Below are 23560 nucleotides of genomic sequence, written 5' to 3'. Positions count from 1 at the left end.
TGTTCCCTTAAGCCTTTCTGGGAGGAATTTTATTACTGGATAACATGTTAAAATTGAGTTAAATGTGTTATTAATATAAACAGTATTTTATTTATTAATGCAAAAAATGCCAGTTTGATAATGTGCCAGTTTGAGACTGCTTGATCATCAGTTTTACTGTACAGAATAAAATGTATAAATAGATGTCTTTCTATTGAGTGTTTATAGAGTTCCATTGAGAAATAATCTTGTTCAATATGGGTTATTTAAGTGTTTGGTTTGATATTAAACACTGATTTTTTTTTATAGTTAATCAGAAATGTAGAGTGATTAATATTTTGACTTTGTTTTTGTAGCTTGATGATTATCATGGGTTTGGCACCATTGTTAAAACGTTTGGGCTATGGTTTCAATTGGCGTTGGGGAGCTGTTTGCATCTGGAGTGGTACAAAAGGTGCTTTCACTCTAAGTTTAGCTCTTACGGCATATCATTTGGAAGGACTTGATGAAGTGAATGTCAGAAACAAGGTAAGGGGATAGTTATGAAACAGTGAATATTTTTTGTTAATGATTAAATGTTTTAGTTTTTATGCACCTGCTGGGTGGTAGTAAATTTAACTGATGTGGTGATACAATATGGAGCAGCAGAACACTTGTATAGTTGCTAGAAATGTTTCCTTAGACCTCTAATGGACATGAGCAAAAAAAAATGCAAGTTGTTGAAAACTATAAGAAATTGTTTACTTTATCAAAGCTTGATAATGTGTAAATTTGCTTATGTTTTGAACTTGCTTTCTATTCCGGACCCAGATACTAAATAAGCAAAGTGCACCAGGATTGTTGTGCTTGTCCCGGAAGTTCTACAGAGCCTAGTTCCATAGAAAACATAGAGTTATATAAATTAGGATGGGCTACTCAAGCAGACAAGTGTGCTCCACTATTAGTGAGGTTGAGCCTGATTTCACTGTAACTGCAGTTCTGCCTATCCAGTAAATTTTCATACCCTTATCAAGAATCCATCTCCCTATGCCTTAAAGGTATTCAATGTCTCTGCTTATTTTATTCTTTATGAAAGCGAATTCCAAAGTGAATCCATCATTGAAGACAATATTTCACCTCCATCTTTTTTAATTTTGTTACCCCTTATTTTAAGCAGTGCCCTCTCCTTGTTTCAATTTCAAGTTTTCTCTCAAGAGGAAATGTGCTGCTATATCAAAACTGTTAGACTCCATAATCTTGTATGCTTCAATCAAATCCCCTCTTACTCTTCTAAACTTCACTGGATATAAACCTGGGCAATGAAACAGGCACATATTCTAGATATTAGTCTGGTTAGTCCTTCCAATTCATTAACACACTTAAGAAAGTGACCAATAATGTATATTGTAATGCAGGTAAGGTCTCAGCAGTGTTCCATATAATCAAAATATTATCTCCAACTTTTGCATTCACTTCTAACTAAAACATATTATTGTTCATTTTCCAAATTACTTTCCTAATCCTGGACATTAGTCTTGTTTCAAAATACGTACTAGGACACCCAGATTCCTGTATCTCAGAACTTTGCAGTCTCTCTGCAATTAGATTATATTCTTGTCTATTTTTTCTGTCGAAATATCAATTTCACATTTTTCTGCTTTAGTCTCCATTTGTCAGATGTTTGCAGTTCTCTTACCCAACCTGTATATCTTTGCAGCTTCTTTTTGTCCTTAGTTTGTGTCATCAGGTTTAGGAGCCATACCAATCAGTGTCTTCATCTAAGTACATCTGATTCCAAATCTGTGACTCTTATAACAAATGATCAACCAATTTAAAAAAACAAACAAAAATGTATTTTTGCCATCTATAGAAACTGTTTCCTCAATATTAAAAGGTTGGTACAACATCATGGGCTGAAGGACCTGTACTGTGCAGTAATATTGTATGGACATGCAGATTTCTCTAAACATTATTCATTAACCTCTGCATATGAGTATATAAATTAGGAGCTGGAGTAGGTCATTTGCATCTGGATATGATGTTTTCAATAGTATCTTGATAAAAAACTACTGAGGGTCAATGCAGACATATCAAATTTCTTTAGCCTATGGAGGAAGTAGAAGCACTGGTGTACTTTCTTGACTATAGTGTCTTCCTGGTCGAACCAGGACAGTCTAACTGATGTTCACTCCTGGGAACTTAAAGCTCCTTTGACCAAAATGGTACACATTATTCCAAATGTGGTCTCACTGACATCTTGTACAACTGCAGTGCAACATCCTAATTCCTCTTCTCAGTGTCCTGACTGATAAAGGCTAGCGTATCAAATACATTCTTCACCCACACTACCTAGCTGTAATGCCATTTTCAGCCAGCTCTGTACCTGTACTCTTATGTCTGTTACGTACCCCGTAACTGGGTGTCTTACCAGCAAAGATAGAAGAGTCTGGTGGTACTATTTTTAAATAGTGTTTATTAGTAAAATATACAAATCAATATCAACAATGCAAATATATAGATAATACACATTAACAATACTAAACCTAAAAGTGTGGGTATAATAATCAAAAATAAACAAGCTCTATCGATGTCTAGGGGTTAATGAATTGTCATATGTGAATATAAAGTTCAGTTCAGTTCATACGTGCTGAGGTAGTTGTTGGTTCAGAGAGAGAGAGAGAGAGAGAGAGAGAGAGAGAGAGAGAGAGAGAAAAAACACCCACCGGCCCTGCTAATAACACTGTGAGTTAAACTGACCGATCCTTTGTTCGGTCTCCGATGCCCCACACCTTCTCGTGGGTTCCAACACTCAAGCAGTGCTCACTGGTGTGTCTGAGGGGTGTCTCCCCAGGCCTCACTTTTATCCCCACTTACAGGGTCTCAGGTGTCAATCAGTTTTGAATGGCTTAGTCCATCAAACCAGCCCACTCCGGCTGTCCTCTGAGGAATTTTAATGAACAGAATGGTACCAGGTAAACAGCCCTCTCTGGAGCCATAAGTCTTTCAGGAGTCATAATATGGTGGGTCAACAAGTCTCTCTCTCTTGGTGTTATCTCTCCCTTATCTGAAGCAGATGTTCCAGTCCCAGTATGTTTTCCCTTTGTCTCTGTTTAGCAGTGTGGTAACAGTAACAGTTTGTGATTCTCCTGGGGGGGGGGGGCGGGGGAACATAGGCAGCTCTGTACCCTTCTGCCCATCAGAGTTGTTCATCCTTCATAACATGTCTCTGTGTTCCACATTTCACAAAGCCCTACCATTCGCTATACAAGACCTACACTGGCTTAACTTGCCAAAATGCAATATTTCAGACTAAGCTGAATTGAAATCCATTTGCCAGTTCTAGGCTCACTTTTGGAGCTGGTCAAGATCCCTGTAAATTTTTTATAACTTTCCCCACTGTCCATGAGATCAACTATTTTAGTATCACCTGTAGCTATGGTTTGTACTGTTACGAAACCCTGTAACTGGGTCACTTACCAGCAAAGATAGAGAGGTCCGTTGAAGTCTGATGGTACTATTTTTAAAAGTATTTATTGATAAAGGGGCACAAAAATAAGATTAATGCAAACATACAGATAATATACGTCGTCAATACTAAATCTAAAGCGCGGGTATAATAATAACCAATAAGAAATAGCTCTGTCATTGTCTAGGGGATAATGTATTGTCCGATGGAAATATAACAGTCACTGTAAGTTTGTTCAAGCTGCAGTGTTTTGGGTTTAGGAGAGAGGTGGTTTAAACTTGCCCAGGTCTTTTATGATGCCAATCCGTTGAGTCAGGGGAGTGGGTTTCCCCGTTGTTAGGTAAAAGCCGTTTTCCGTGGTTCCAGCCACCAGTTCCAGCAACGGAACTGAACGCACGTGGCCTCCTTCAGATGACTTCCTGCTATTACTTGGCCGTTTAACGTTTCTTCTGGTGCGCCTGAGGGGCTGTTCCTACAGACCCTCTTTTATCCTGACTCGCAGGGTCATAGATGTCAATCAGGTTGGGGGTGATGCAATCTCTCCCTCAACCACCCCACTTTGCCTGAGGGCGTTCACGTGGCATAGTCTCCAATCCACAAATTCGCCTTCCGGAGACAATGGCCATGTCCTGTAGCTTTACATCGCCGGGGAAACAAGACATTCCGCACGTCTCTTTCTCATTTCCTGGGCCCCCTGAACTGACGCAATAGTGATCTTGCGATTCTCACAAAGGAGGAGGCTACCCTGCACCCTTCGGCCCCTCAGAGCTGTGGTACACTCATAACAGTACACTCTTTCATATCATTTTTATAAATAAAAAATAAAATTCCCAGCACAGATCCTGATGGTACACCACCATCACCCTCTGCTTTCTACCATCAAGCCAGTCATGGATCCAGTTAGCTTGCTCTCCCTGGATACCATGCAATTGAACCTTTGTCAAAGGTTTTGCTAAATTTCCTGTAGACAATGTGCATCACTCTGGTGCCATCTATCCTATTATGTTACCTCTCTGAAATACACCAACAGATTAGTCAGATGTGATTTCTTTTGCAAAAAGCTGAGCTGACTCTCCCTAATTGGACATTGTCTATCCAAAAGTTGATCCTGGCTCTCAGAATCCACCCAAGTAACTTGCCTACTACTGATATAAGGCTCACCAAACTGTAGTTTGCTGGCTTGTCTTTATTGCCCTTCTTAAATAATAATACATTTGTCACTACCTTGTCATCCAGAACTTCATCTGTGAATAAAGTCAAAACAAATATTTCTGCTATGGCCTCTGTAGTTGCCTTCCCAGCTTCCTATATGGTCTGAAGTTGCACTTGCTCAAGCCTTAGGATTTATCCACTTTAATGTGCTTTAAGGCTGCCAATAACTCTGCTAAGTCATGTAGATTTGTGTGTATGTGGGTGTCTGTACCACTTGTGCTGGCCTAAACAAATTAAGGAAATATTCATGCCACACAAGGAACAGTTGGTTGGTTATTGTGGATTGTCCCGTGATTGGGCTGGGGATTGCTGGGCGGCTCAGCTCGAGGGGTCGGAGGGGCTTATTCCACGCTGTATCTCAATAAGCAATAAACAATTATAAAGTATGTGATGTAAACTGGTTGTTGATGTGGTAAAAGATTAGGGCATGAAGGGTTACAAGGATAAGGTAGGAGGTTGGGGCTGAGAGCAAAATGGATCAGCCATGATGAAATAGTGAAGCAGACTTGATGGGCCAAATGGCCTAATTGTGCTCCTATATTTTATCGTCTTAAAATGATGGAGAGACCTGGCTCTTTCCTGTTCAAGTTTATTATCATTCAACCATATACATGTTTATAGCTGAATAGGGCCAAGGTGCAAAACACAGTAATATAGTCACACATAGCATCAATAATTATGGTCCAGCATATACAGTCACAAAATAATATTAGCACAAGTCCTTGAGTAGCACAGCCTGAAGATTGACAGGTTGACATAAAGTATGAGGAGAATATTTACGTAGGGCAGTATAATGCTATTGGCACTATTATAATAAACCAAGCAGTGGTATAAATGTGTGAAAAAGCAGCAATAAAAGATGAAAAGTGACTAGTGCAGGATGAGACTGTGTCTGTGACTTGAGGAGGGGACTGTGCAGCAAGGAATTCAGGCAGGGGGCACATGTGTGCTATGTGGTGGCAGGGTGCTAAGAAGTCTAATAGCCTTGGGGAAGAAGCTGTTTGTTCTGGTTTTTGTGCAGCAATACCTTCTGCCCCATGGCAGGAGATCAGAGAGATTATGGGAAGGATCTTTGACAATGCTGGAAGCACTGAGTATGCAGCACTTCTAATGTATGTCCTGAATGGGGATGAGAGAGGCCCTGATGATATTTTCAGCAGTCCTCGCTATCCGTTGCAGAGTCTTGTGGTCTGATGCATTGTAGTTCCCATACTAGAGGGTGATGCAACTGATCAGGACACTCATGATTGTGCTGTCATAGAATGTGTGAGAATGATGGGGAGAGGGGAGCCTCACTTTCTTTAGTCTTCTCAGGAAGTGGCAGCGCTGCTGAGCTGTCCTGGTTAAAGAGTTGGCGATGAGGGACCAGAAGAGATTTCAGTAATGTGCATGTCAAGAATCTTAGTGCTCCTGACTCTCTCCATGGAGAAGCAGTTGATGTGCAGAAGGGAGTGGTTAGCCTGCATCTTTCTTAAGTCCACAATCATCCGTATAGTCTTGTCCATGTTGAGACCCAAGTTATTCTGCTTACAACAGACCTCAAGTTGCACTACCTCCTCCATGTATGCTGTTTCATTATGATATGTATGATGCTTGTTCCATATGCATGTGATATTGCTTGATCCTTTGGACCTAGCACACTTAACACTAATTAACAGATGGGGATACTTGTCATAGTGTTTACAAAAAGGTATTAAACATAAATTCCTTGTTGCACTGTATAGAAGATAGATTCCCCCAGTGAGATAAGTAATCATAATTTCTCTTCTTGTAATGGAAGTAGTTGCACTAACCTTAAGTTTTAAAGGCAACTTAAAATATACTTTCTTTATAGATAAACATTTAAGCTCTCAATCTAATATTTTAAGATGGTTAAAATGTCAAAATCTCTATCAGAGCTACTTGTACAATACAAATCTTCACCCCAATTCTTATTCTCAAGACCCTTCCTATTAAAAAGGTGAAAGAACTGGAGTAACACTAATTTTTTCTAAAGTAAACTAAAGTAGTGTCACCTAAGGAAATTTGAATACTTAAAATAGCCAGCACAGTTGGACGTAAGTGGGGTTTACTACAAAAGGTGCACATTGCATAAGGACCCTGTGGAGACTTCAACAAGGATATTTTTTTCAGGTTGTACCCCATTCCAAATATGAGTGCCATGAGCAAGACCAATCACCAACATATTTAGACTTTTCAATGAATTGTACCTAGATACTTCTAGCAGGTCTGTTTAGTTGTGACTTGGAGCTAGAATCTAATAGTTATTTAATTTAGTTCATTCTAGCTCACCCGTGGAGAGACAAGGTAGGCAGTGGGACTACATGACCTGAAATAATAATAAATGTGGGATTTTGCATTAGGGGTATAAGTGATAGTTTAGGTGAAGAGCTTCAAAATGAGCTATAATTTAAGCTCTTGTTGGGAACATTTGATGGCTGTAACCTTTCATGTTCCTTGATCCTGCGGCCTCATTCTGCTCTTACTGGAAAAGTAATGGTCCCTTATATTGGAAAAGTTATAAAGTGTTTTTAATTTTATTGCACTTGTTAAATGTCATTTCTGTTTTCAGATATTGCTGCATGTAACGGGGACTGTATTATTGACACTGCTAATCAATGGTACCACAATGGAATGGATCATCGATACCTTGGGTAAACAAACTGTGTATTAAGTTTTGGCATGGTAATCTACAGAGTACAGATAAAAATTGAACTTATACCAGCCACTTTTAGGGAGCAATGGACTTGGACCACAGGATCCTTCTGCACGTCAATACTAACAGTATTGTTGTTAATGGTTTACTGTCCCTCTACATTTGATTATTCAAATTGCAACACTTCAATTTGACTGGGTTAAACACCATTTACCATTTCTCTGTCCATATTTGCATCTGCTCTCTATCCTTTGCCAGTTTTCAATGCTATTCACAACACTACCAATGTATAATAAAAATCTATCTGTATGTATCAATATAAATCCCTGCAGAACACCGCTGGTCACAAATAAGTCCCATCAACCACTACCTTCTGTCTTCTTTAGACAGCCAATTCCGAATCCAAATGTCCAAATCACCTTGGATACCATGCATAACCCCCTGTATGAACCTCCCATGAGTGACCTTGTTAAATGCTTTATTAAAATCCAGTACACAGCACACCCCACTCTACCTCAATAAATCACCTTTGGCATCTGTTCAAAAAATCTCATTGAAGTTCATGAGAGGAAACATAATTTTTCTAGACACTAGCGAGTACAGGCTCAGAACCATCAAAAGCTCCTCATACATTAACTTTTTCATAAGACCATAAAATATAGGAGCAGAATTAGGCCATTTGGCCCAGTCAGTCTGCTCCATTATTTCATCATGGATGATTGATTTTCTTTTTTGCTTGTAACCCCAATCTCCTACCTTCATGCCTTGAGTAATCAAGAATCTGGAAACCTCTGTCTTAAATATACCCAATGACTTTGCTTCCACAGCCGCCTGAGGCATCGAATTCCACAGATTCACCATTGGCTAAAGAAATATCTCCGTTCTAAAAGGACACCCCTCTATTCTGAGGCTGTGTCCTCTGGTCTTAGGTTCTCCCATCATAGGAAGCATCCTCTCCACATCCACTCTATTGAGGTCTTTAAACATTCAATAGGTTTCATTGAGGTCTCCCCTCATACTTCTAAAGTCCAGTGAGTACAGGCCCAGAGCCATCAAACACTCTTCATATGATAAACCTTTCAAACCCGGAATCATTTTTGTGACCCACCCCCCTTTGAACCCTCTCCAATGTCAACACATCCTTTCTTAGAAAAGGGGTCCAAAACTGCTCTCAATACTTAAAGTGAGGCATCACCACTGCTTTATAAAGTCTCAACGTTACATCCTTGCTTTGTATTTGACTTCCTCACTACAGACTCAACCTGCAAGCTGACCTTTAGGGAATCCTGCTTGAGAACTCCCAAGTCTCTTTGCAACTTGATTTTTGAATTTTCTCCATGTTTAGAAAATAGTTTATGCCTTTACTCCTTCTACCAATGTGCTTTGACTATAAACCTCCCTACATCATATTCCATCTGCCACTTCTTTGCTCATTCTTCCCATCTATCTATGTTCTTCTGCAGACTCCCTTCTTCTTCTTCAGTACTACCTGGCCCTCCACCTATCTTCGTATCGTCTGAGAACTTGAACACAAAACCATCAACGCCATCATCAAATCATTGACCTATAATGTGAAAAGAAGCAGTCCCAAAACCATCTGCTGCTGAACACCACCAATCACCGGCAGCTAGCAACTTTATTCCCACTCTTTGGTTCCTGCCAATCAGCCAATCTTCTATCCATGCTAGTATTTTCCAAGTAATACCATAGACTCTTACCTTGCTGAGGAGCCTCCTGTGTGGTACCTTGTCAAAAACCTTCTGAAAATCCAAATAAACAACATCTACTGACTCTACTTTGTCTGTCCTACCTGTTACTTCCTCAAAGAATTCCAAACAATTAAGGAAGCCATGCTGACTTTGGCTTATTTTATCATGTGCCTCCGAGAACCCTAAAACCTCATCCTTAATAATGGACTACAACATCTTCCCAACCGCTGTATTTAGACCTACTGGTCTATAATTTCCTTTTTTCTGCCCCCTCCACCCACTTAAAGGGTGGAGTGACATTTGCTGTAGGACCCATATATCTGTTTTCTATCTGTATTGTATTTTGTGTGTGTTGATTATGGCTAGTTAGTCATGTGGGTTGGGGTGTGGTAGATGCAAAGAGTGTTGTTACATCTTCATATTTTGCCTTTAGTCAGCTTGGGTTGAGCTAGAGAGAGGCAACCAGGAATTGTATCATTTTGGTAAACATTTAAGACAGCTTAAATATGCTTAAAATTGCTTAAATGCAGTTGACTTTTCTTGACTACATTTAAGAATCCTTGGCATAAGTATGCTAAGACTGTTTATTTAGTTGTATCGCTAATTTTAGTTTCAAAATACTTATTAAGTTATGGCAAAATACTTATTAAGTTCATCGTCCATTTCTTTATTCCCCAATTACAGTACTACCTCTCCTGTGTCATTTTCCAGCAATATGATATCCACTCTCACCTCTCTTTTGTTCTTTATATATCTGAAAAGAACTTCTGGTATCCTCTTTTATATTATTAGCCAGCCTACCTTCATATTATTTACTCTCACCAGCTCCTGCTGTAATTAGTATTTTCCCATTTTAGCATTATGCCCTGAATTCAAGTCTTATCCTCATCTGTAACTATCTGAAAACTTGCAGTTATGATCACTGTTCCCAAAATGCACTTCTACTAAAACCATGGTCACCCTGCCAGGCTAATTTCCGAATTCAAGGTCAAGTATTGCCCTTTTCCTGTTTGAATTATATACGTACTGTGTCAAGAAATGCTTCTGGATTGACTTAACAACTTCTGCCCCATCTAAGTTCTGACACAAAGGAAGTTCTAGTTGATGAGCAATTTTAAGATTATATTTTAGCTTAATTATTTATATTAAATTTTCTTTTTTTAAAATATAAATCTGAATATAGAGTAACTAATGGGAAGGGACACAAAAACTGGCACTTTGCAAACTGAATCAGTACAAAGAACCTTAATGTTTGAAAATTCTGGAGAAGTGCTTTCTGGAAACATTCTCATTCAACAATTTGATGGTGGCCCTGAGCATGTGTGCTTGATGAGCAGAGTGTGATAGAAAAGGCTAGAGCATGAATGTATATGCAATGTGCTGGTAGATGAAGTATTTGATTTGGGTATGATAGTTGGGTGGGTCTATAGATAGGAAAGATTCAGAAGGACAGTTAAATATAGGCAAATGGGATTAGCACGGATGATTGTCTTGGTCAGGATGCAGCAGTTGAGTTGAGGATTCTGTTTCTGTGCTATATGACTCTATGACTCCAATATTCTGTTGGACCAACCAAGAATGGGTTTTAAAAGCAGAAGTCTTCAGCTGGAAAAAATATTTGATGCTATCATTAAGGAAAACATAGTGAGAAATCTGGATAGATGTGCATCCATCAGGCAGACATGGCTTAGATTCATGAAAGGCAGGTTCTGTTTAACAAACTTGCTGGAGCTCTTTGAGGGTGTAATGAGCCCAGTGTATGGAGGGGAACAGGTAAACTTTGGTTTTCAGAGGATGTTCAATAAGTTGCTGCATAAAAGGCTTATTCATAAGATAAGGATGCATTGGGGGTAATGAATTGGTATAATAGAGGATTGGTTAACCAATAGAAAGCTGAGAGTTGGGATAAGTGAATGTTTTTCTAGTTGGTGGTTAGCAGTGAGCAGAATGGTGAAGGGGTTGATGCTGGGCACACAACTAATGCAGTAACATATAAGTTTGCTGATGACAATAAATTGAGTCAAGTAGCCAGTTGCGCAGAGAATCTGGAGAGGTCTTAAGTGAGATATAGATAGGTTAAGTGAGAGAACATGTGTCTGGCAGATGGCATACAATATTGGCAAATGCAAGGTTATCCAGTTTGGAAGGAAAAATAGAAGATAAAATAGAATAATAGATATTTAAATGATGAAAGATTGCAGCAAACTGAAGTGCAGTGGGACTTGGGAATACCTTCTGCATAATTTACAACAGCTTGATTTGCGTGTGCAACAGATAATCAAGAGGACAAATGGAATGTTAGCCTTCATTGCTAAAGGGATTGAATTTAAGTACAGGGAGTTTATACTGTAATTGTACAGGGTGCTGGGGAGGCCAGTGTGCACATTCTCGCCTCCTTACCTGAGGAAAGTTAGACCGGCTTTGGAAACAGTGCAATGGAAGTTTGCCAGGTTGATTCTGGAGTTGAGAGGGTTAAATATTAGAAGAGCGATTGAAATGCCTGGAAATGTACTTGATGAAATTGATAAAAATAAGAGGGGATCTTGTAGAAACATAAAATTATGAAAGAGGCAGTAATACAGAGGAAGGTATGTTGTTTCTATTGTTGAGTGAAACTAGAACTAGGATACAAAGCCCCCTTGGTTTGGGGGAATAGATTTAGGATGGAGATCAGGAGTTCGGCATAGGAATTAAGGGTTACAGGGAAAAGGCAAGTAGATGGAGTTGAGTCCACAGTCAGATCAGCCATGATCTATTTGAATCCAGAACAGGCTGGATGGGCCTGATGATCAACTTTTGCTGTTATTTCTTGTGTAAAGCAGATTTGCATTCATTTTGAGAGTGACAAATTTGTTCAAACTGAAAGTAGAAAACACTGAAAACAATTAGATCAGGTACTGTCTGTGAAAAGAGAGACAGACAATATTTGAAATTAAAATACCTACTGTTTCTGCACAGATGCTGTCTGATCTGTCGAGTGTTTTCACCATTGTTCTTCATTTAAATTTCCAGCATCTGCAATTTTTTTTATAGAAGTGAATCTTAAATTTTTATTAACGACTATGGCAAATGAATGATCAGAAAGCATAGTATTGTAGATTGGAAAACGAGATCAAAAAGGTATGAGAGTTAATTGTAGCTGCTGTCAAATTTCAAGAAATTTCTAATAGTCTCAGCAAAAATGTATTCCGTTAAGTAATTGTGGAAATTATTTATTTGCGGCCAACAAATGAAGTTAAGAAGGGTACAAAATTGAAAGTAAAGGCTTATCAACTTTGAAGATTAGCTGTAATCCTGAGTGTTGAGAGAATTTTACAAAGCAGCAAAACCTGATTTTTTTTTAGTCAGTTGGCAGAGTGGAAAGGTTTTACATGTTTCTCCTTGTACATTTGAAGGTAGTACAAGTGTAAATATTCTTTGGAAGATGAGATAGGAAAATAATGGCTATTACTTCCAGTAATGCTTGCACATCCCCTTTTCCCTCTCTAACCTTTTCTCCTTGCCTGCCCATTGCTGCTTTTTGTGTTCCTACCCCTTTTCTTTCTTCTATGGTCTTTTCTCTCCTTTCGGATTCCCCCTTCTCCAGCCCTGTATATCTTTCATCAACTTCCCAGCTCTTTACTTCATCCCTCCCCTTCCTGGTTTCTCCCTCTTGTGTTGTGTTTCTCTCTCCCCTCCCCCACCTTTTAAACCTACTCAACTTTTTTTTCTTCAGTCCTGCCGAAGGGCCTCGGCCCAAAACATCGACTGTACTTTTTCCCATAGATGCTGCCAGGCCTGCTGAGTTTCTCCAGGATTTTGTGTGTGTTGCTAGGAAAATAAGTAACTGGTGGAGATACAAAACAGATGTTTGAGACCAGATTCACAAAAGGCGCCTCTAAAATTATACCAAAATGGGATCATAGTTAAATAGTTTGTTGTTCAGTCGTTAAGTCGAGTCTGACTCTTTGTGACCTCATGCACTCCTGCACAGTAAGCCTTCTTGTTGGAAGCTGTCTCTAAGATCCCCCAAGGTCAATGTCTGAGTAATATTATCTTTTCCATCATAGCCTTTGTCATCCTTTCCTTCCTTTACCTTCTGTTTTACCTAACATGAGAGTCTTCTCCAAGGAATCCTGTCTTCTCATGATGTGGCCAAAATATTTGAGCTTTTCTCTCATAATCCTCCTAGTAAACAGCCTGGCTTTCTTCAAGTATTGACTTGTTGGATCTTCTTGCTGTCCATTGAACTTTTAGCACTTTCCTCCAGCATCCAAGTTCAAGGGCGTTAATTCTTTTGTATTCAGCCTTAAGGCTGATTTATACTTGTGCCATAGGGTGACGTGCATGTCCCCAGAAAAGTTACTCACATGTTGCAGCGACGCAGACTGCAACAACTGTCTGCTTGGTAGCATCGCATTTCTGGTTGCTGCTTCTCTGCCATGTCTGTATGCCAATGCAAAGTAGATGAACCAAATCGTCAAATCTGCCTGTCGACATGTGAAAATATTTGAAATGCATTTCCTCTTCCATGAAGAAACGCAACACAGTGGCATTGAAACCCCACAGCCAACTAGTGTTTTGGCGCACACCAACGCATGCTCGCTATGGAGTAGAGCAATGCAGAAATGAAATTCAGGGTTACGGCATAGCCTGTATGCACAAGTATAAATCAGCCTTTACTAATAGTCAAGCTCTCACAGCTATACATCACAACTAGAAATACCATAGACTTGACTATAGGGATATTGGTAGACAATGTTATGTCTCTGCTCTTCAGTATTTTATCTAAATTTGCTATTGCTGCCCTCCCCAGAAAAAAGCGTTATTAAATTTTGTGGCTGCAGTTATCATCTGTAGAAACCTTTGAGCCCAGGAAGACGAAATCCGTCAGTGCTAGATGACATTATCTTGGTTTTCCTAATATTGAGCAAGAAGTCAACTTTTGCATTTTGATCGGAAGCTTCCTCAGATCCTCCTCGCTCTGAGTCATTAGAGTAGTATCATCTGCATATCTAAGGTTGTTAATATTTCATCCAGCAATTTTGATTCTAACATTTGAGTCCTCTATACCAGCATTCCTCATGATGATTAAATGTAGATTAAATAAGTAGGGTAACCCAATGCAGCCTGTTGTACTCCTTTCTTAATCTTGAAACAGTTTGTTAAATGGCCTTAATGTGACCTCCAGAAAACTTATGTCCCCTAGAAAACCATTACTCCCCCAAAGGAAGCAGGTGCTCTTTTCATTTATTTACAACACTTACAATTTTGCACAATGTATTTAAATTTCCCCACAATCTCATTTGATTCAAAGAATTTGTTCTTCCCCAGAAAACCTATCCTTACAATTATTATCCTCTATCTCTGGAAATGTAGAAACATAAACCTACAGCACAATACAGGCCCTTTGGCCCACAGTGCTGTGCCAAATGTTTTCTCTGGAAATGTACTTATAATTTTTTTCCATTTTCTCTGGTGCTACTGCATTCTTCCAGTTAGATGGTAACCAAAACTATATACATTTTTCTAATTGCACAGCAACATGAACTTTGCTACAGATTAGGAAGCAAAGAGCTCATCTTTAAGCTCAACTTAACCACCGTTCTTCATAAGCTGCTGCCTTTGGAGATAGGTAGATATTCTAAGATTTCTGTGTCTATCTACATTTCTTGATAACAATCTTTCCATTTTTTGCTTGACATACATAAAATAATACATCCCTGGATTGAAGTCATCCGTTACTTTGCTCTTCCAATAGGTCCATTGATATTTTCCTGCAACATTGACTATTCTTCCTCACTATAAATTACATTGTCAGTTTTGGTTTTATTTGAAAACCTCTTAGTTATGATCTCTACAGTTTTATCACTAAAGTATATACTGAAAAGTAAGTGACCTACCAATTGTGCAGAAGGAATACACAGAACTCTTCAGCCTCTTAAAATCTATGTTGACATTTGCTCTCTACTTTCTTCCACTCGGCCAATCACTGATTTATCTCGTCACTTTGTCTTGGATTGCAAAGAATTTTTCTTTATTGATTAGTCTGGAATATGGAATTTTGAGAAGTAGTAGTTTAAATTCATGCGGATAGGTGAGGAACTTTAAACAATTAATATAACTTAAAATATTACAAGACAAACTGTTGTAACAGATGGCTAAAGTTGAATTGTCCTCTGAACTTGATGGTATTCATTTTAGCATTCAGAGATGGCTTCAGAGATGGCTTCAGAGATTTTGGGTTATGAATAGTGTGGAGGGCTGTCAGAGGTTACAGCAGGTATCGATAGGATGCAAAACTGGGCTGAGAAGTGGCAGATGGAGTTTAACTCAAAAGTGTGAGGTGCTTCATTTTGGTAGGTCAAATATGATGGCAGAATATAGTATTAATGGTAAGACTCTTGGCAGTGTGGAGAATCAGAGGGATCTTGGGGTCCGAGTCCATAGGATGCTCAAAGCTGCTGTGCAGGTTGACTCTGTGGTTAAGAAAGCAAATGGTGCTTTGGCCTTCATCAACTGTGGGATTGAATTTAAGACTCTAGAAGTAATATTACAGCTATATAGGACCCGGTCAGACCCCACTTGGAGTACTGTGGTCAGTTCTGGTCACCTCACTACAGGAATGATATGGAAACTGTAGAAAGGGTGCAGAGGAGATTTACAAGGATGTTGCCTGGATTGGGGAGCATGCCTTATGAGAATAGGTTGAGTGAACTTGGCCTTTTCTCCTTGGAGAGAGGGAGGATGAGAGGTGACCTGATAGAGGTGTATAACATGATGAGAGGAATTGATCGTGTGGATAGTCAGAGGCTTTTTTCCTAGGGCTGAAATGGCTAGCATGAGAAGGCACAATTTTAAGGTGCTTGGAAATAGGTACAGAGGAAATGTCAGGGGTAAGCATTTTACACAGAGTGGTGAGTGTGTGGAATGGGCTGCCAGTGACAGTGTTGGAGGTGGAAAGAGACTTTTGGATAGGTACATGGAGTTTAGAAAAAATAAAGGCCTATGGGTAACCCTAGGTAATTTCTAAAGTAAGTACATATTTGGCACAGCATTGTGGGCTGAAGGGCCTGTATTGTGCTGTAGGTTTTCTATGTTTCTATGTGAGTATTCCTGAGGAGTTCCTTATTGACCAAAGAACAAATGTCCCCTTATGACTGATGGCTTGTCTGCATAAGAAGCTGGGGGACCATAGCCTTGAAGACCACTCCAAACCAACTAGAGATGAACGGTCTGGTTGAGAAAATCAATCAAATGTTGGAGTGCTTATTAATAAAATTTGTGTCTGATGTGGGGAAAGATTAGGACAAGTGGCTACCATTACTTTTTTTTTTCCATATCGGGAAGTATCTCAAGCATCCTTGGGTTCTCACCCTTTGTACTTTTGTACGGCCGACCGGTATTGCTTGATACTTTTGCTACTTGCCTCTTAGCAGCTCATGACTTGCTCTTGGGCTTGCTGCATGCTTCATTCACTGAGCTGTAAATAGAATTCAATATTGCGTAATGTTCAATGATCATACCCAATTCAGATCTTAAGATGGAAGGAAAGTCATGGATGAGGATGATTGTACCAAAGAGATGTATGATGTACTCCTGCATTAATATCCAGGGGTAGAATGATTAACTTGCAACTACAACCATCTTCTGAGGTATGACTCCCACATGGTGTGGTTGTTGCTTGTTATGCTTTTTGCAGATTGCAGAGGTGAAAGCAGGTTTATCCAGACCAACAATAATATGCAAACACGAGGAAATCTGCAAATGTTGGAAATTCAAACAAAACACACAAAATGCTGGTGGAACACAGCAGGCCAGGCAGCATCTATAAGGAGAAGCACTGTCGACGTTTCGGGCCGAGCCCCTTCGTCAGGACTAACTGAAAGGAGAGATACTAAGAGATTTGAAAGTAGTGGGGGGAGGGGGAAATGCGAAATGATAGGAGAAGACCGGAGGGGGTGGAATGAAGCAAAGAGCTGGAAAGGTGATTGGCAAAAGTGATACAGAGCTGGAGAAGGGAAAGGATCATGGGACAGGAGGCCTCGGGAGAAAGAAAGTGGGAGGGGGGAGCACCAGAGGGAGATGGAGAACAGGCAGGGTGATGGGCAGAGAGAGAGAAAAAAAACAAACAACTAAATATGTCGGATGGGGTAAGAAGAGGAGGAGGGGCATTGACGGAAGTTAGAGAAGTCAATGTTCATGCCATCAGGTTGGAGGCTACCCAGCTGGTATATAAGGTGTTGTCCCTTCAACCTGAGTTTGGATTCATTTTGACAGTAGAGGAGGCCATGGATAGACATATGGGAATGGGACGTGGAATTAAAATGTGTGGCCACTGGGAGTTCCTGCTTTCTCTGGCGGACCGAGCGTAGGTGTTCAGCGAAACGGTCTCCCAGTCTGCGTCGGGTCTCACCAATATATAAAAGGCTGCACCCGGAGCACCGGACGCAGTATACCACACCAGCCGACTCACAGGTGAAGTGTCACCTCACCTGGAAGGACTGTCTGGGGCCCTGAATGGTGGTGAGGGAGGAAGTGTAAGGGCAGGTGTAGCACTTGTTCTGCTTACAAGGATAAGTGCCAGGAGGGAGATCGGTGGGAAGGGATGGGGGGGATGAGTGGACAAGGGAGATGCGTAGGGAACGATCACTGTGGAATGCAGAAAGTGGGGGGGGGGGGAGGGAAAGATGTGCTTGGTTGTGGGATCCTGTTGGAGGTGGCAGAAGTTATGGAGAATTAATTCTTCACCTGTGAGGCGACGCTTTACCTGTGAGTTGGCTGGTGTGGTATACTGCATCTGGTGCTCCCAGTATGGCCTTTTATATATTGGTGAGACCCGACGCAGACTGGGAGACCGTTTTGTTGAACACCTACGCTCGGTCCGCCAGAGAAAGCAGGATCTCCCAGTAGCCACACATTTTAATTCCACGTCCCATTCCCATTCTGATATGTCTATCCATGGTCTCCTCTACTGTCAAAATGAATCCAAACTCAGGTTGGAGGAACAATACCTTATATACCGGCTGGGTAGCCTCCAACCTGATGGCATGAACATTGACTTCTCTAACTTACATTAATGCCCCTTCTCCCCTTACCCCATCCCTGTCATATTTAGTTGTTTTTTTTTCTCTCTCTCTGCCCATCACCCTGCCTGTTCTCCATCTTCCTCTAGTGCTCCCCCCTTCCCCTTTCTTTCTCCCGAGGCCTCCTGTCCCATGATCCCTTCTCCAGCTCTGTATCACTTTTGCCAATCACCTTTCCAGCCCTTTGCTTCATTCCACCCCCTCCGGTCTTCTCCTATCATTTCGCATTTCCCCCTCCCCCCACTACTTTCAAATCTCTTAGTATCTCTTCTTTCAGTTAGTCCTGACGAAGGGTCTCTGCCCGAAATGTCGACAGTGCTTCTCCTTATAGATGCTGCCTGGCCTGTTGTGTTCCACCAGCATTTTGTGTGTGTTGTTTGCAACAATAATATGCTGCTGGAGGTTGCTTGCTTTTAATGTACTTAGGTAATTAGAGATGGTGATTCTTCTGTTTCCAAAGGAATATACTTCCAAGGTGAGTAAAAGCAGTTGAAGTACAGAACATCCAGCATCTATTCAGATTGGATCATCTAAGCAATTATCCTGTTCCTATGGAGAGCAAATCCCCCTTACAAGAACTTCAAGGTAGCTGTCTCTAACTTCAGCAACTTCTGATTGTAAATAGCAAACTCCACCAATAGCAATGTTCACTGGTTGTTAGAACTATCTAAGATTTAAGACCTCTTAAAATGATCAAATGCATAAAATACAAAATCAGTAGGAAATAGTTAATTTTACTTAATGCACTCTTTAAAAATAAATTACAATCCCCATTCTCCTTTCACATTTGTGGCCATTGGGAATTTGGTGTAAGTACAAGGCCAATTCCAAGTATAAGCTTGTGTAGGATCCATGTATCTGTTTTCTATTTGTAGTGTTGCGCATTTATTGTGGTAACCATTTGCATTAGTGGGGGTTTACGGCAGTGTGTAGCTTATGACGGCAGGGGTTGTATCTTTGCTGACCACTTAATATTTAATATTGCTTTAAAATTGTATGTGTGCTAATTGCCGATAAAGGATTGGAATAAAAAATTCTTTTCTATAACAATCAATTCATTGAAGCTGAGGGTGAGTCACTCAAGTATAACAATGCCTTCTGAAGTTGCAGGCTGGTGGTAACTGTTTTGATGTTGGATCAATTTTTTGCCACTACATTTTGTCAGCAAAAATTTTGACAGTGAAACCAATTTCTCGGACATATCACCACTAGGATGTGTCTGAGAAATTGAAAGCATCAGCCTGGAGCAGCTTGTGGCAAGTATGATCATGCTGTGCTTGGATTTAAAACAATTCTGAAGTGGTCAACCATTACTGTGTCCAACTGAGTTGAACTGAAAAGTTGTATAGTGGCGTTTACCTAAAGTTGGTTCTGTTGAAATGCTGAAGACCTGAAATAATTGCTTCTATCGGTTGAAAAGCTGAGCTAAAACTTCCATTGTTTTGTCTCATTTCCACACTTGGAAGACAAAATCAGTTCAGCTAGAAACAGTGACCTTGAAGCTGAGAGAATGATTAAATGACCATGCTGCTTGGCCTGCTGTGTTCCACCAGCATTGTGTGTGTGTGTGTGTGTATATATATGTCAATCCGTGGCCTCCTCTACTGTCGAGGTGAAGTCACACTCAGGTTGGAGGAACAACACCTTATATTCTGTCTGGGTAGCCTCCAACCTGGTGGCATGAACATCAATTTCTCTAATTTCTGTTAATGCCCCTCCTCCCCTTCTTACCCCATCCCTAATTTTTAATTTTTTTTCTCTCTTTCCCTCTCACAATAACTCCTTGCCTGTTCTCCTTCTTTCTCTGGTGTTCCCTTCCCCCTTTCTTTCTTCCAAGGCCTTCTGTCCTATGATACTCCCCCTTCACCAGCCTTGTATCCCTTTTGCCAATCAACTTTCCAGCTCTTAGCTTCACCCCTCCCCCTCTGTCTTTTCCTATTATTTTGGGCCTCCCCCTCCCCCTCCCACTTTCAAATCTCTTACTACCTCTTTTTTCTGTTAGTCCTGACAAAGGGTCTCGACCCGAAACATCGTCTGTACTTCTTCCTGTAGATGCTGCCTAGCCTGCTGCATTCCACCAGCATTTTGTCTTTCTTTTCTTTCTAAATTTTTTTATTATTATTAGTAATATGGACAGAATACAAATGATATATTGATAAAGAAATTACAAACATACAAATTCCATTACATATGAAAAAAAACATACATAATAGTTACAATATAAATGAGTTTACCAAGACATAAGTCATAAAATATATGTATGAACATGGTAAGTCTAAATATTTCATAATATATGATATAAAAAAACAGAAAAAAGAAAAAAAAATATATATATAATGCAAAACTAGCTAATCTACTAATCTAATAACTAATAACTAATATAGAAGAAAAAAGAAGCAAAAAAAAGAGAGAGAAAAAAAGGGGGCTGTTTATAATATCTCACAAGAATAAGTATTCATCAATGCCGTCACTTCCGATCCTCTCAACATACATAAGCTAAAAGCTGGGAAATCAAATGAACTTGGCACAGGGTCATATTACATCATATGAAATTGTTGAATAAATGGTCTCCATAACTTTTCAAATTTAATAGAAGTCTCAAAAACACCACTTCTAATTTTTTCTAAATTTAAACATAACATAGTTTAAGAGAACCAATTAAATACAGTGGGAGGATTAATTTCTTTCCAATTCAACAATATAGATCTTCTAGCCATCAGAGTTAGAAATGCAATCATTCGACGGGCAGAAGAAGATAAATGCAGTCAGTCTAACATTGGTAAACCAAAAATTGCGGTAATAGGATGAGGTTGTAAATCAATATTCAAAACCGCAGAAATAATATCAAAAATATCTTTCCAATATTTCTCCAGAAATGAACAAGACCAAAACATATGAGTTAAAGACGCAATTTCAGATTGACATCTATCACAAATAGGACTAATATGAGAGTAAAAATGAGCTAATTTATCCTTGGACATATGGGCCCTATGTACGACCTTAAATTGTATTAATGAATGTTTGGCACATAACGATGATGTATTAACTAATTGAAGAATTCTATCCCAATTCTCACTAGAAATAATAAGGCTAAGCTCTCTTTCCCAATCCTTTTTAGTCTTATAAAGAGGCTCTGAACGTATCTTCATAATTATATTATAAAGTTTTGAAATAAGCCCTTTTTGAAAAGGGTCTAATTCAAATAAACTCTCCAAAATATCTGAAGGCACAAAATTTGGAAACGTAGGGAGTACAGAACTTAAAAAATGTCTAATCTGTAAATATCTAAAAAAATGAAATCTAGGCAAGTTATATTTGTTGGATAATTGCTCAAAAGACATGAAACAATTGTCCAAAAATAAATCAGAAAATCTTAGTAATCCCTTAGTTTTCCAAGCCGAATAAGCTTGATCTATAATGGAAGGGTGGAAAAAACAATTAGATACAATAGGACTATTTAAAACGAATTGAGTCAACCCAAAAAATCTCCGAAATTGAAACCATATACGCAAAGTATGTTTAACTATCGGGTTGTCAATTCGTTTTGGCAATTTAGAAAGAGCAAAAGGGAGAGAAGTCCCTAAAATAGAATCCAGAGCATAAGCTGATACAGATTTAATTTCTAAACTCACCCAACAAGGGCCGAAAGATCCACCCCCATCTTTCAACCAGCATAACAAGTATCTAATATTAACTGCCCAATAATAAAATCTGAAATTAGGTAATGCTAAACCGCCTTCCTTTTTTGTCTTCTGTAAATATATTTTACCTAACCTGGGATTTTTATTCTGCCATATATATGAAGAAATTTTTGAGTCAACATTAGTAAAAAAAGATTTCGGGACAAAAATTGGTATCGCTTGAAAAATATATAAAAACAGGTAAAATAACCATCTTAATAGCATTAATCCTACCTATTAGGGATAAAGATAATGGTGAACAAACCTTTAATCTGATCAATTAAGGGTAAAAAATTAAATCTAAATAAATCTTTATGGTTTTTTGTGATTTTGATCCCTAAATAAGTAAAAGAATCATTAACTAATTTAAAAGGTAAATTTCCATAAATTGGGACCTGTTTATTCAAAGGAAACAATTCACTTTTATTAAGATTTAAATTATACCCAGAAAACTCACTAAATTGAGCCAATAATGATAAAACTGCTGGGATGGATTTCTCCGGGTTAGAAATGAATAGTAATAAATCATCTGCATACAAAGATAACTTATGAATGTCTGTCCCACGATTAATACCCAAAATATCCTGTGATTGTCTGATGGCAATTGCCAAAGGTTCTAAGGCAATGTTAAATAGTAATGGACTAAGAGGACATCCTTGTCTAGTGCCCCGAAATAGGCGATAAGAGGGATTTCTTTGATTATTGGTAAACACTGAGGCTACTGGAGTATGATAAATCAATTTAATCCATGATATAAATATCGGACTAAAATTAAACTTCTCCAACACATTAAATAAATAAGGCCATTCAACTCTATCAAATGCTTTCTCCGCGTCTAATGAAATCACGCATTCTGAAGTGTCATGTGAGGGAGTATAAACAATATTCAACAATCTCCTAATGTTAAAAAAAGAATAGCGATTTTTAATAAAACCAGTTTGATCATCTGAAATAATTTTGGGTAATACCTTCTCCAATCTAGATGCTAGTAACTTGGAAAAAATCTTGGAGTCTACATTCAATAAAGATATTGGTCTATAGGAAGCACAGTTAGTAGGGTCTTTATCTTTCTTCAATATTAGAGAAATGGAAGCTCTATAAAAAGATTGTGGCAAATTCCCCAATCTAATGGCTTCCTCAAAAACCTTACCTAACCAAGGGGAAAGAGTAGCGGAAAAAATTTTTAAAAATTCAACTGTATAACCATCTGGACCTGGTGCTTTCCCAGAATTCATTGAGGAAATAGCCCCTTTAATTTCTACATCCGTAATAGGAGTATCCAATATTAAAAGATCATCAGATGATAATCTTGGAAAATTTAATTTCCCAAGAAAATCAGACATGGTATTATGATCTTGAGGAAATTCAGATTGATACAGGGAGGTATAGAAGTCTTGAAATGCCTTATTTATCTCATCATGGTTAACTGTCAGATTCCCATTCTGCTGACAAATCTTAGTGATTTGACGTTTAACCAAAGCATTCTTCAATTGACTAGCTAACAGTTTACCAGATTTATCACTATGTATATAAAAATCAGATCTAGTTTTCATTAATTGATTTTCAATCGAGGATGTAAGTAATAAACTATGTTCCAATTGAAGTTCAACCCTTTGTTTGTAAAGCTCCTTACTAGGAGCAATCGAATATTTCTTATCAATCTCTTTAATTTTATCAACCAATAAAAGAGTTTCCATCTTAGTACGTTTCCTCAAACCAACAGAATAAGAAATAATCTGTCCACGTATATACGCTTTAAAAGTGTCCCAAAGTGTTCCGCAAGAGATATCATCTGTAGAATTAGTTGAGAAGAA

General features: G+C 39.0%; 1 protein-coding gene across 1 annotated transcript in view; it reads left to right on the top strand.

The window, feature by feature from the left end:
- LOC132397545 (low-affinity Na(+)/H(+) antiporter NhaS1-like) overlaps positions 1 to 23560 on the top strand; it is a 122289-nt gene that overhangs the window by 34234 nt on the left and 64495 nt on the right. Inside the window, exons 9-10 of the mRNA XM_059976371.1 lie at positions 336 to 507; positions 7209 to 7290. Of these exons, the coding sequence (XP_059832354.1) occupies positions 336 to 507; positions 7209 to 7290 (254 nt within the window). The remainder of the gene's footprint in view (positions 1 to 335; positions 508 to 7208; positions 7291 to 23560) is intronic.

This window comes from Hypanus sabinus, chromosome 7 (assembly GCF_030144855.1).
Source record: "Hypanus sabinus isolate sHypSab1 chromosome 7, sHypSab1.hap1, whole genome shotgun sequence".
Lineage (NCBI taxonomy): Eukaryota > Metazoa > Chordata > Chondrichthyes > Myliobatiformes > Dasyatidae > Hypanus > Hypanus sabinus.
This window is presented reverse-complemented; position numbering and strand designations above follow the sequence as displayed.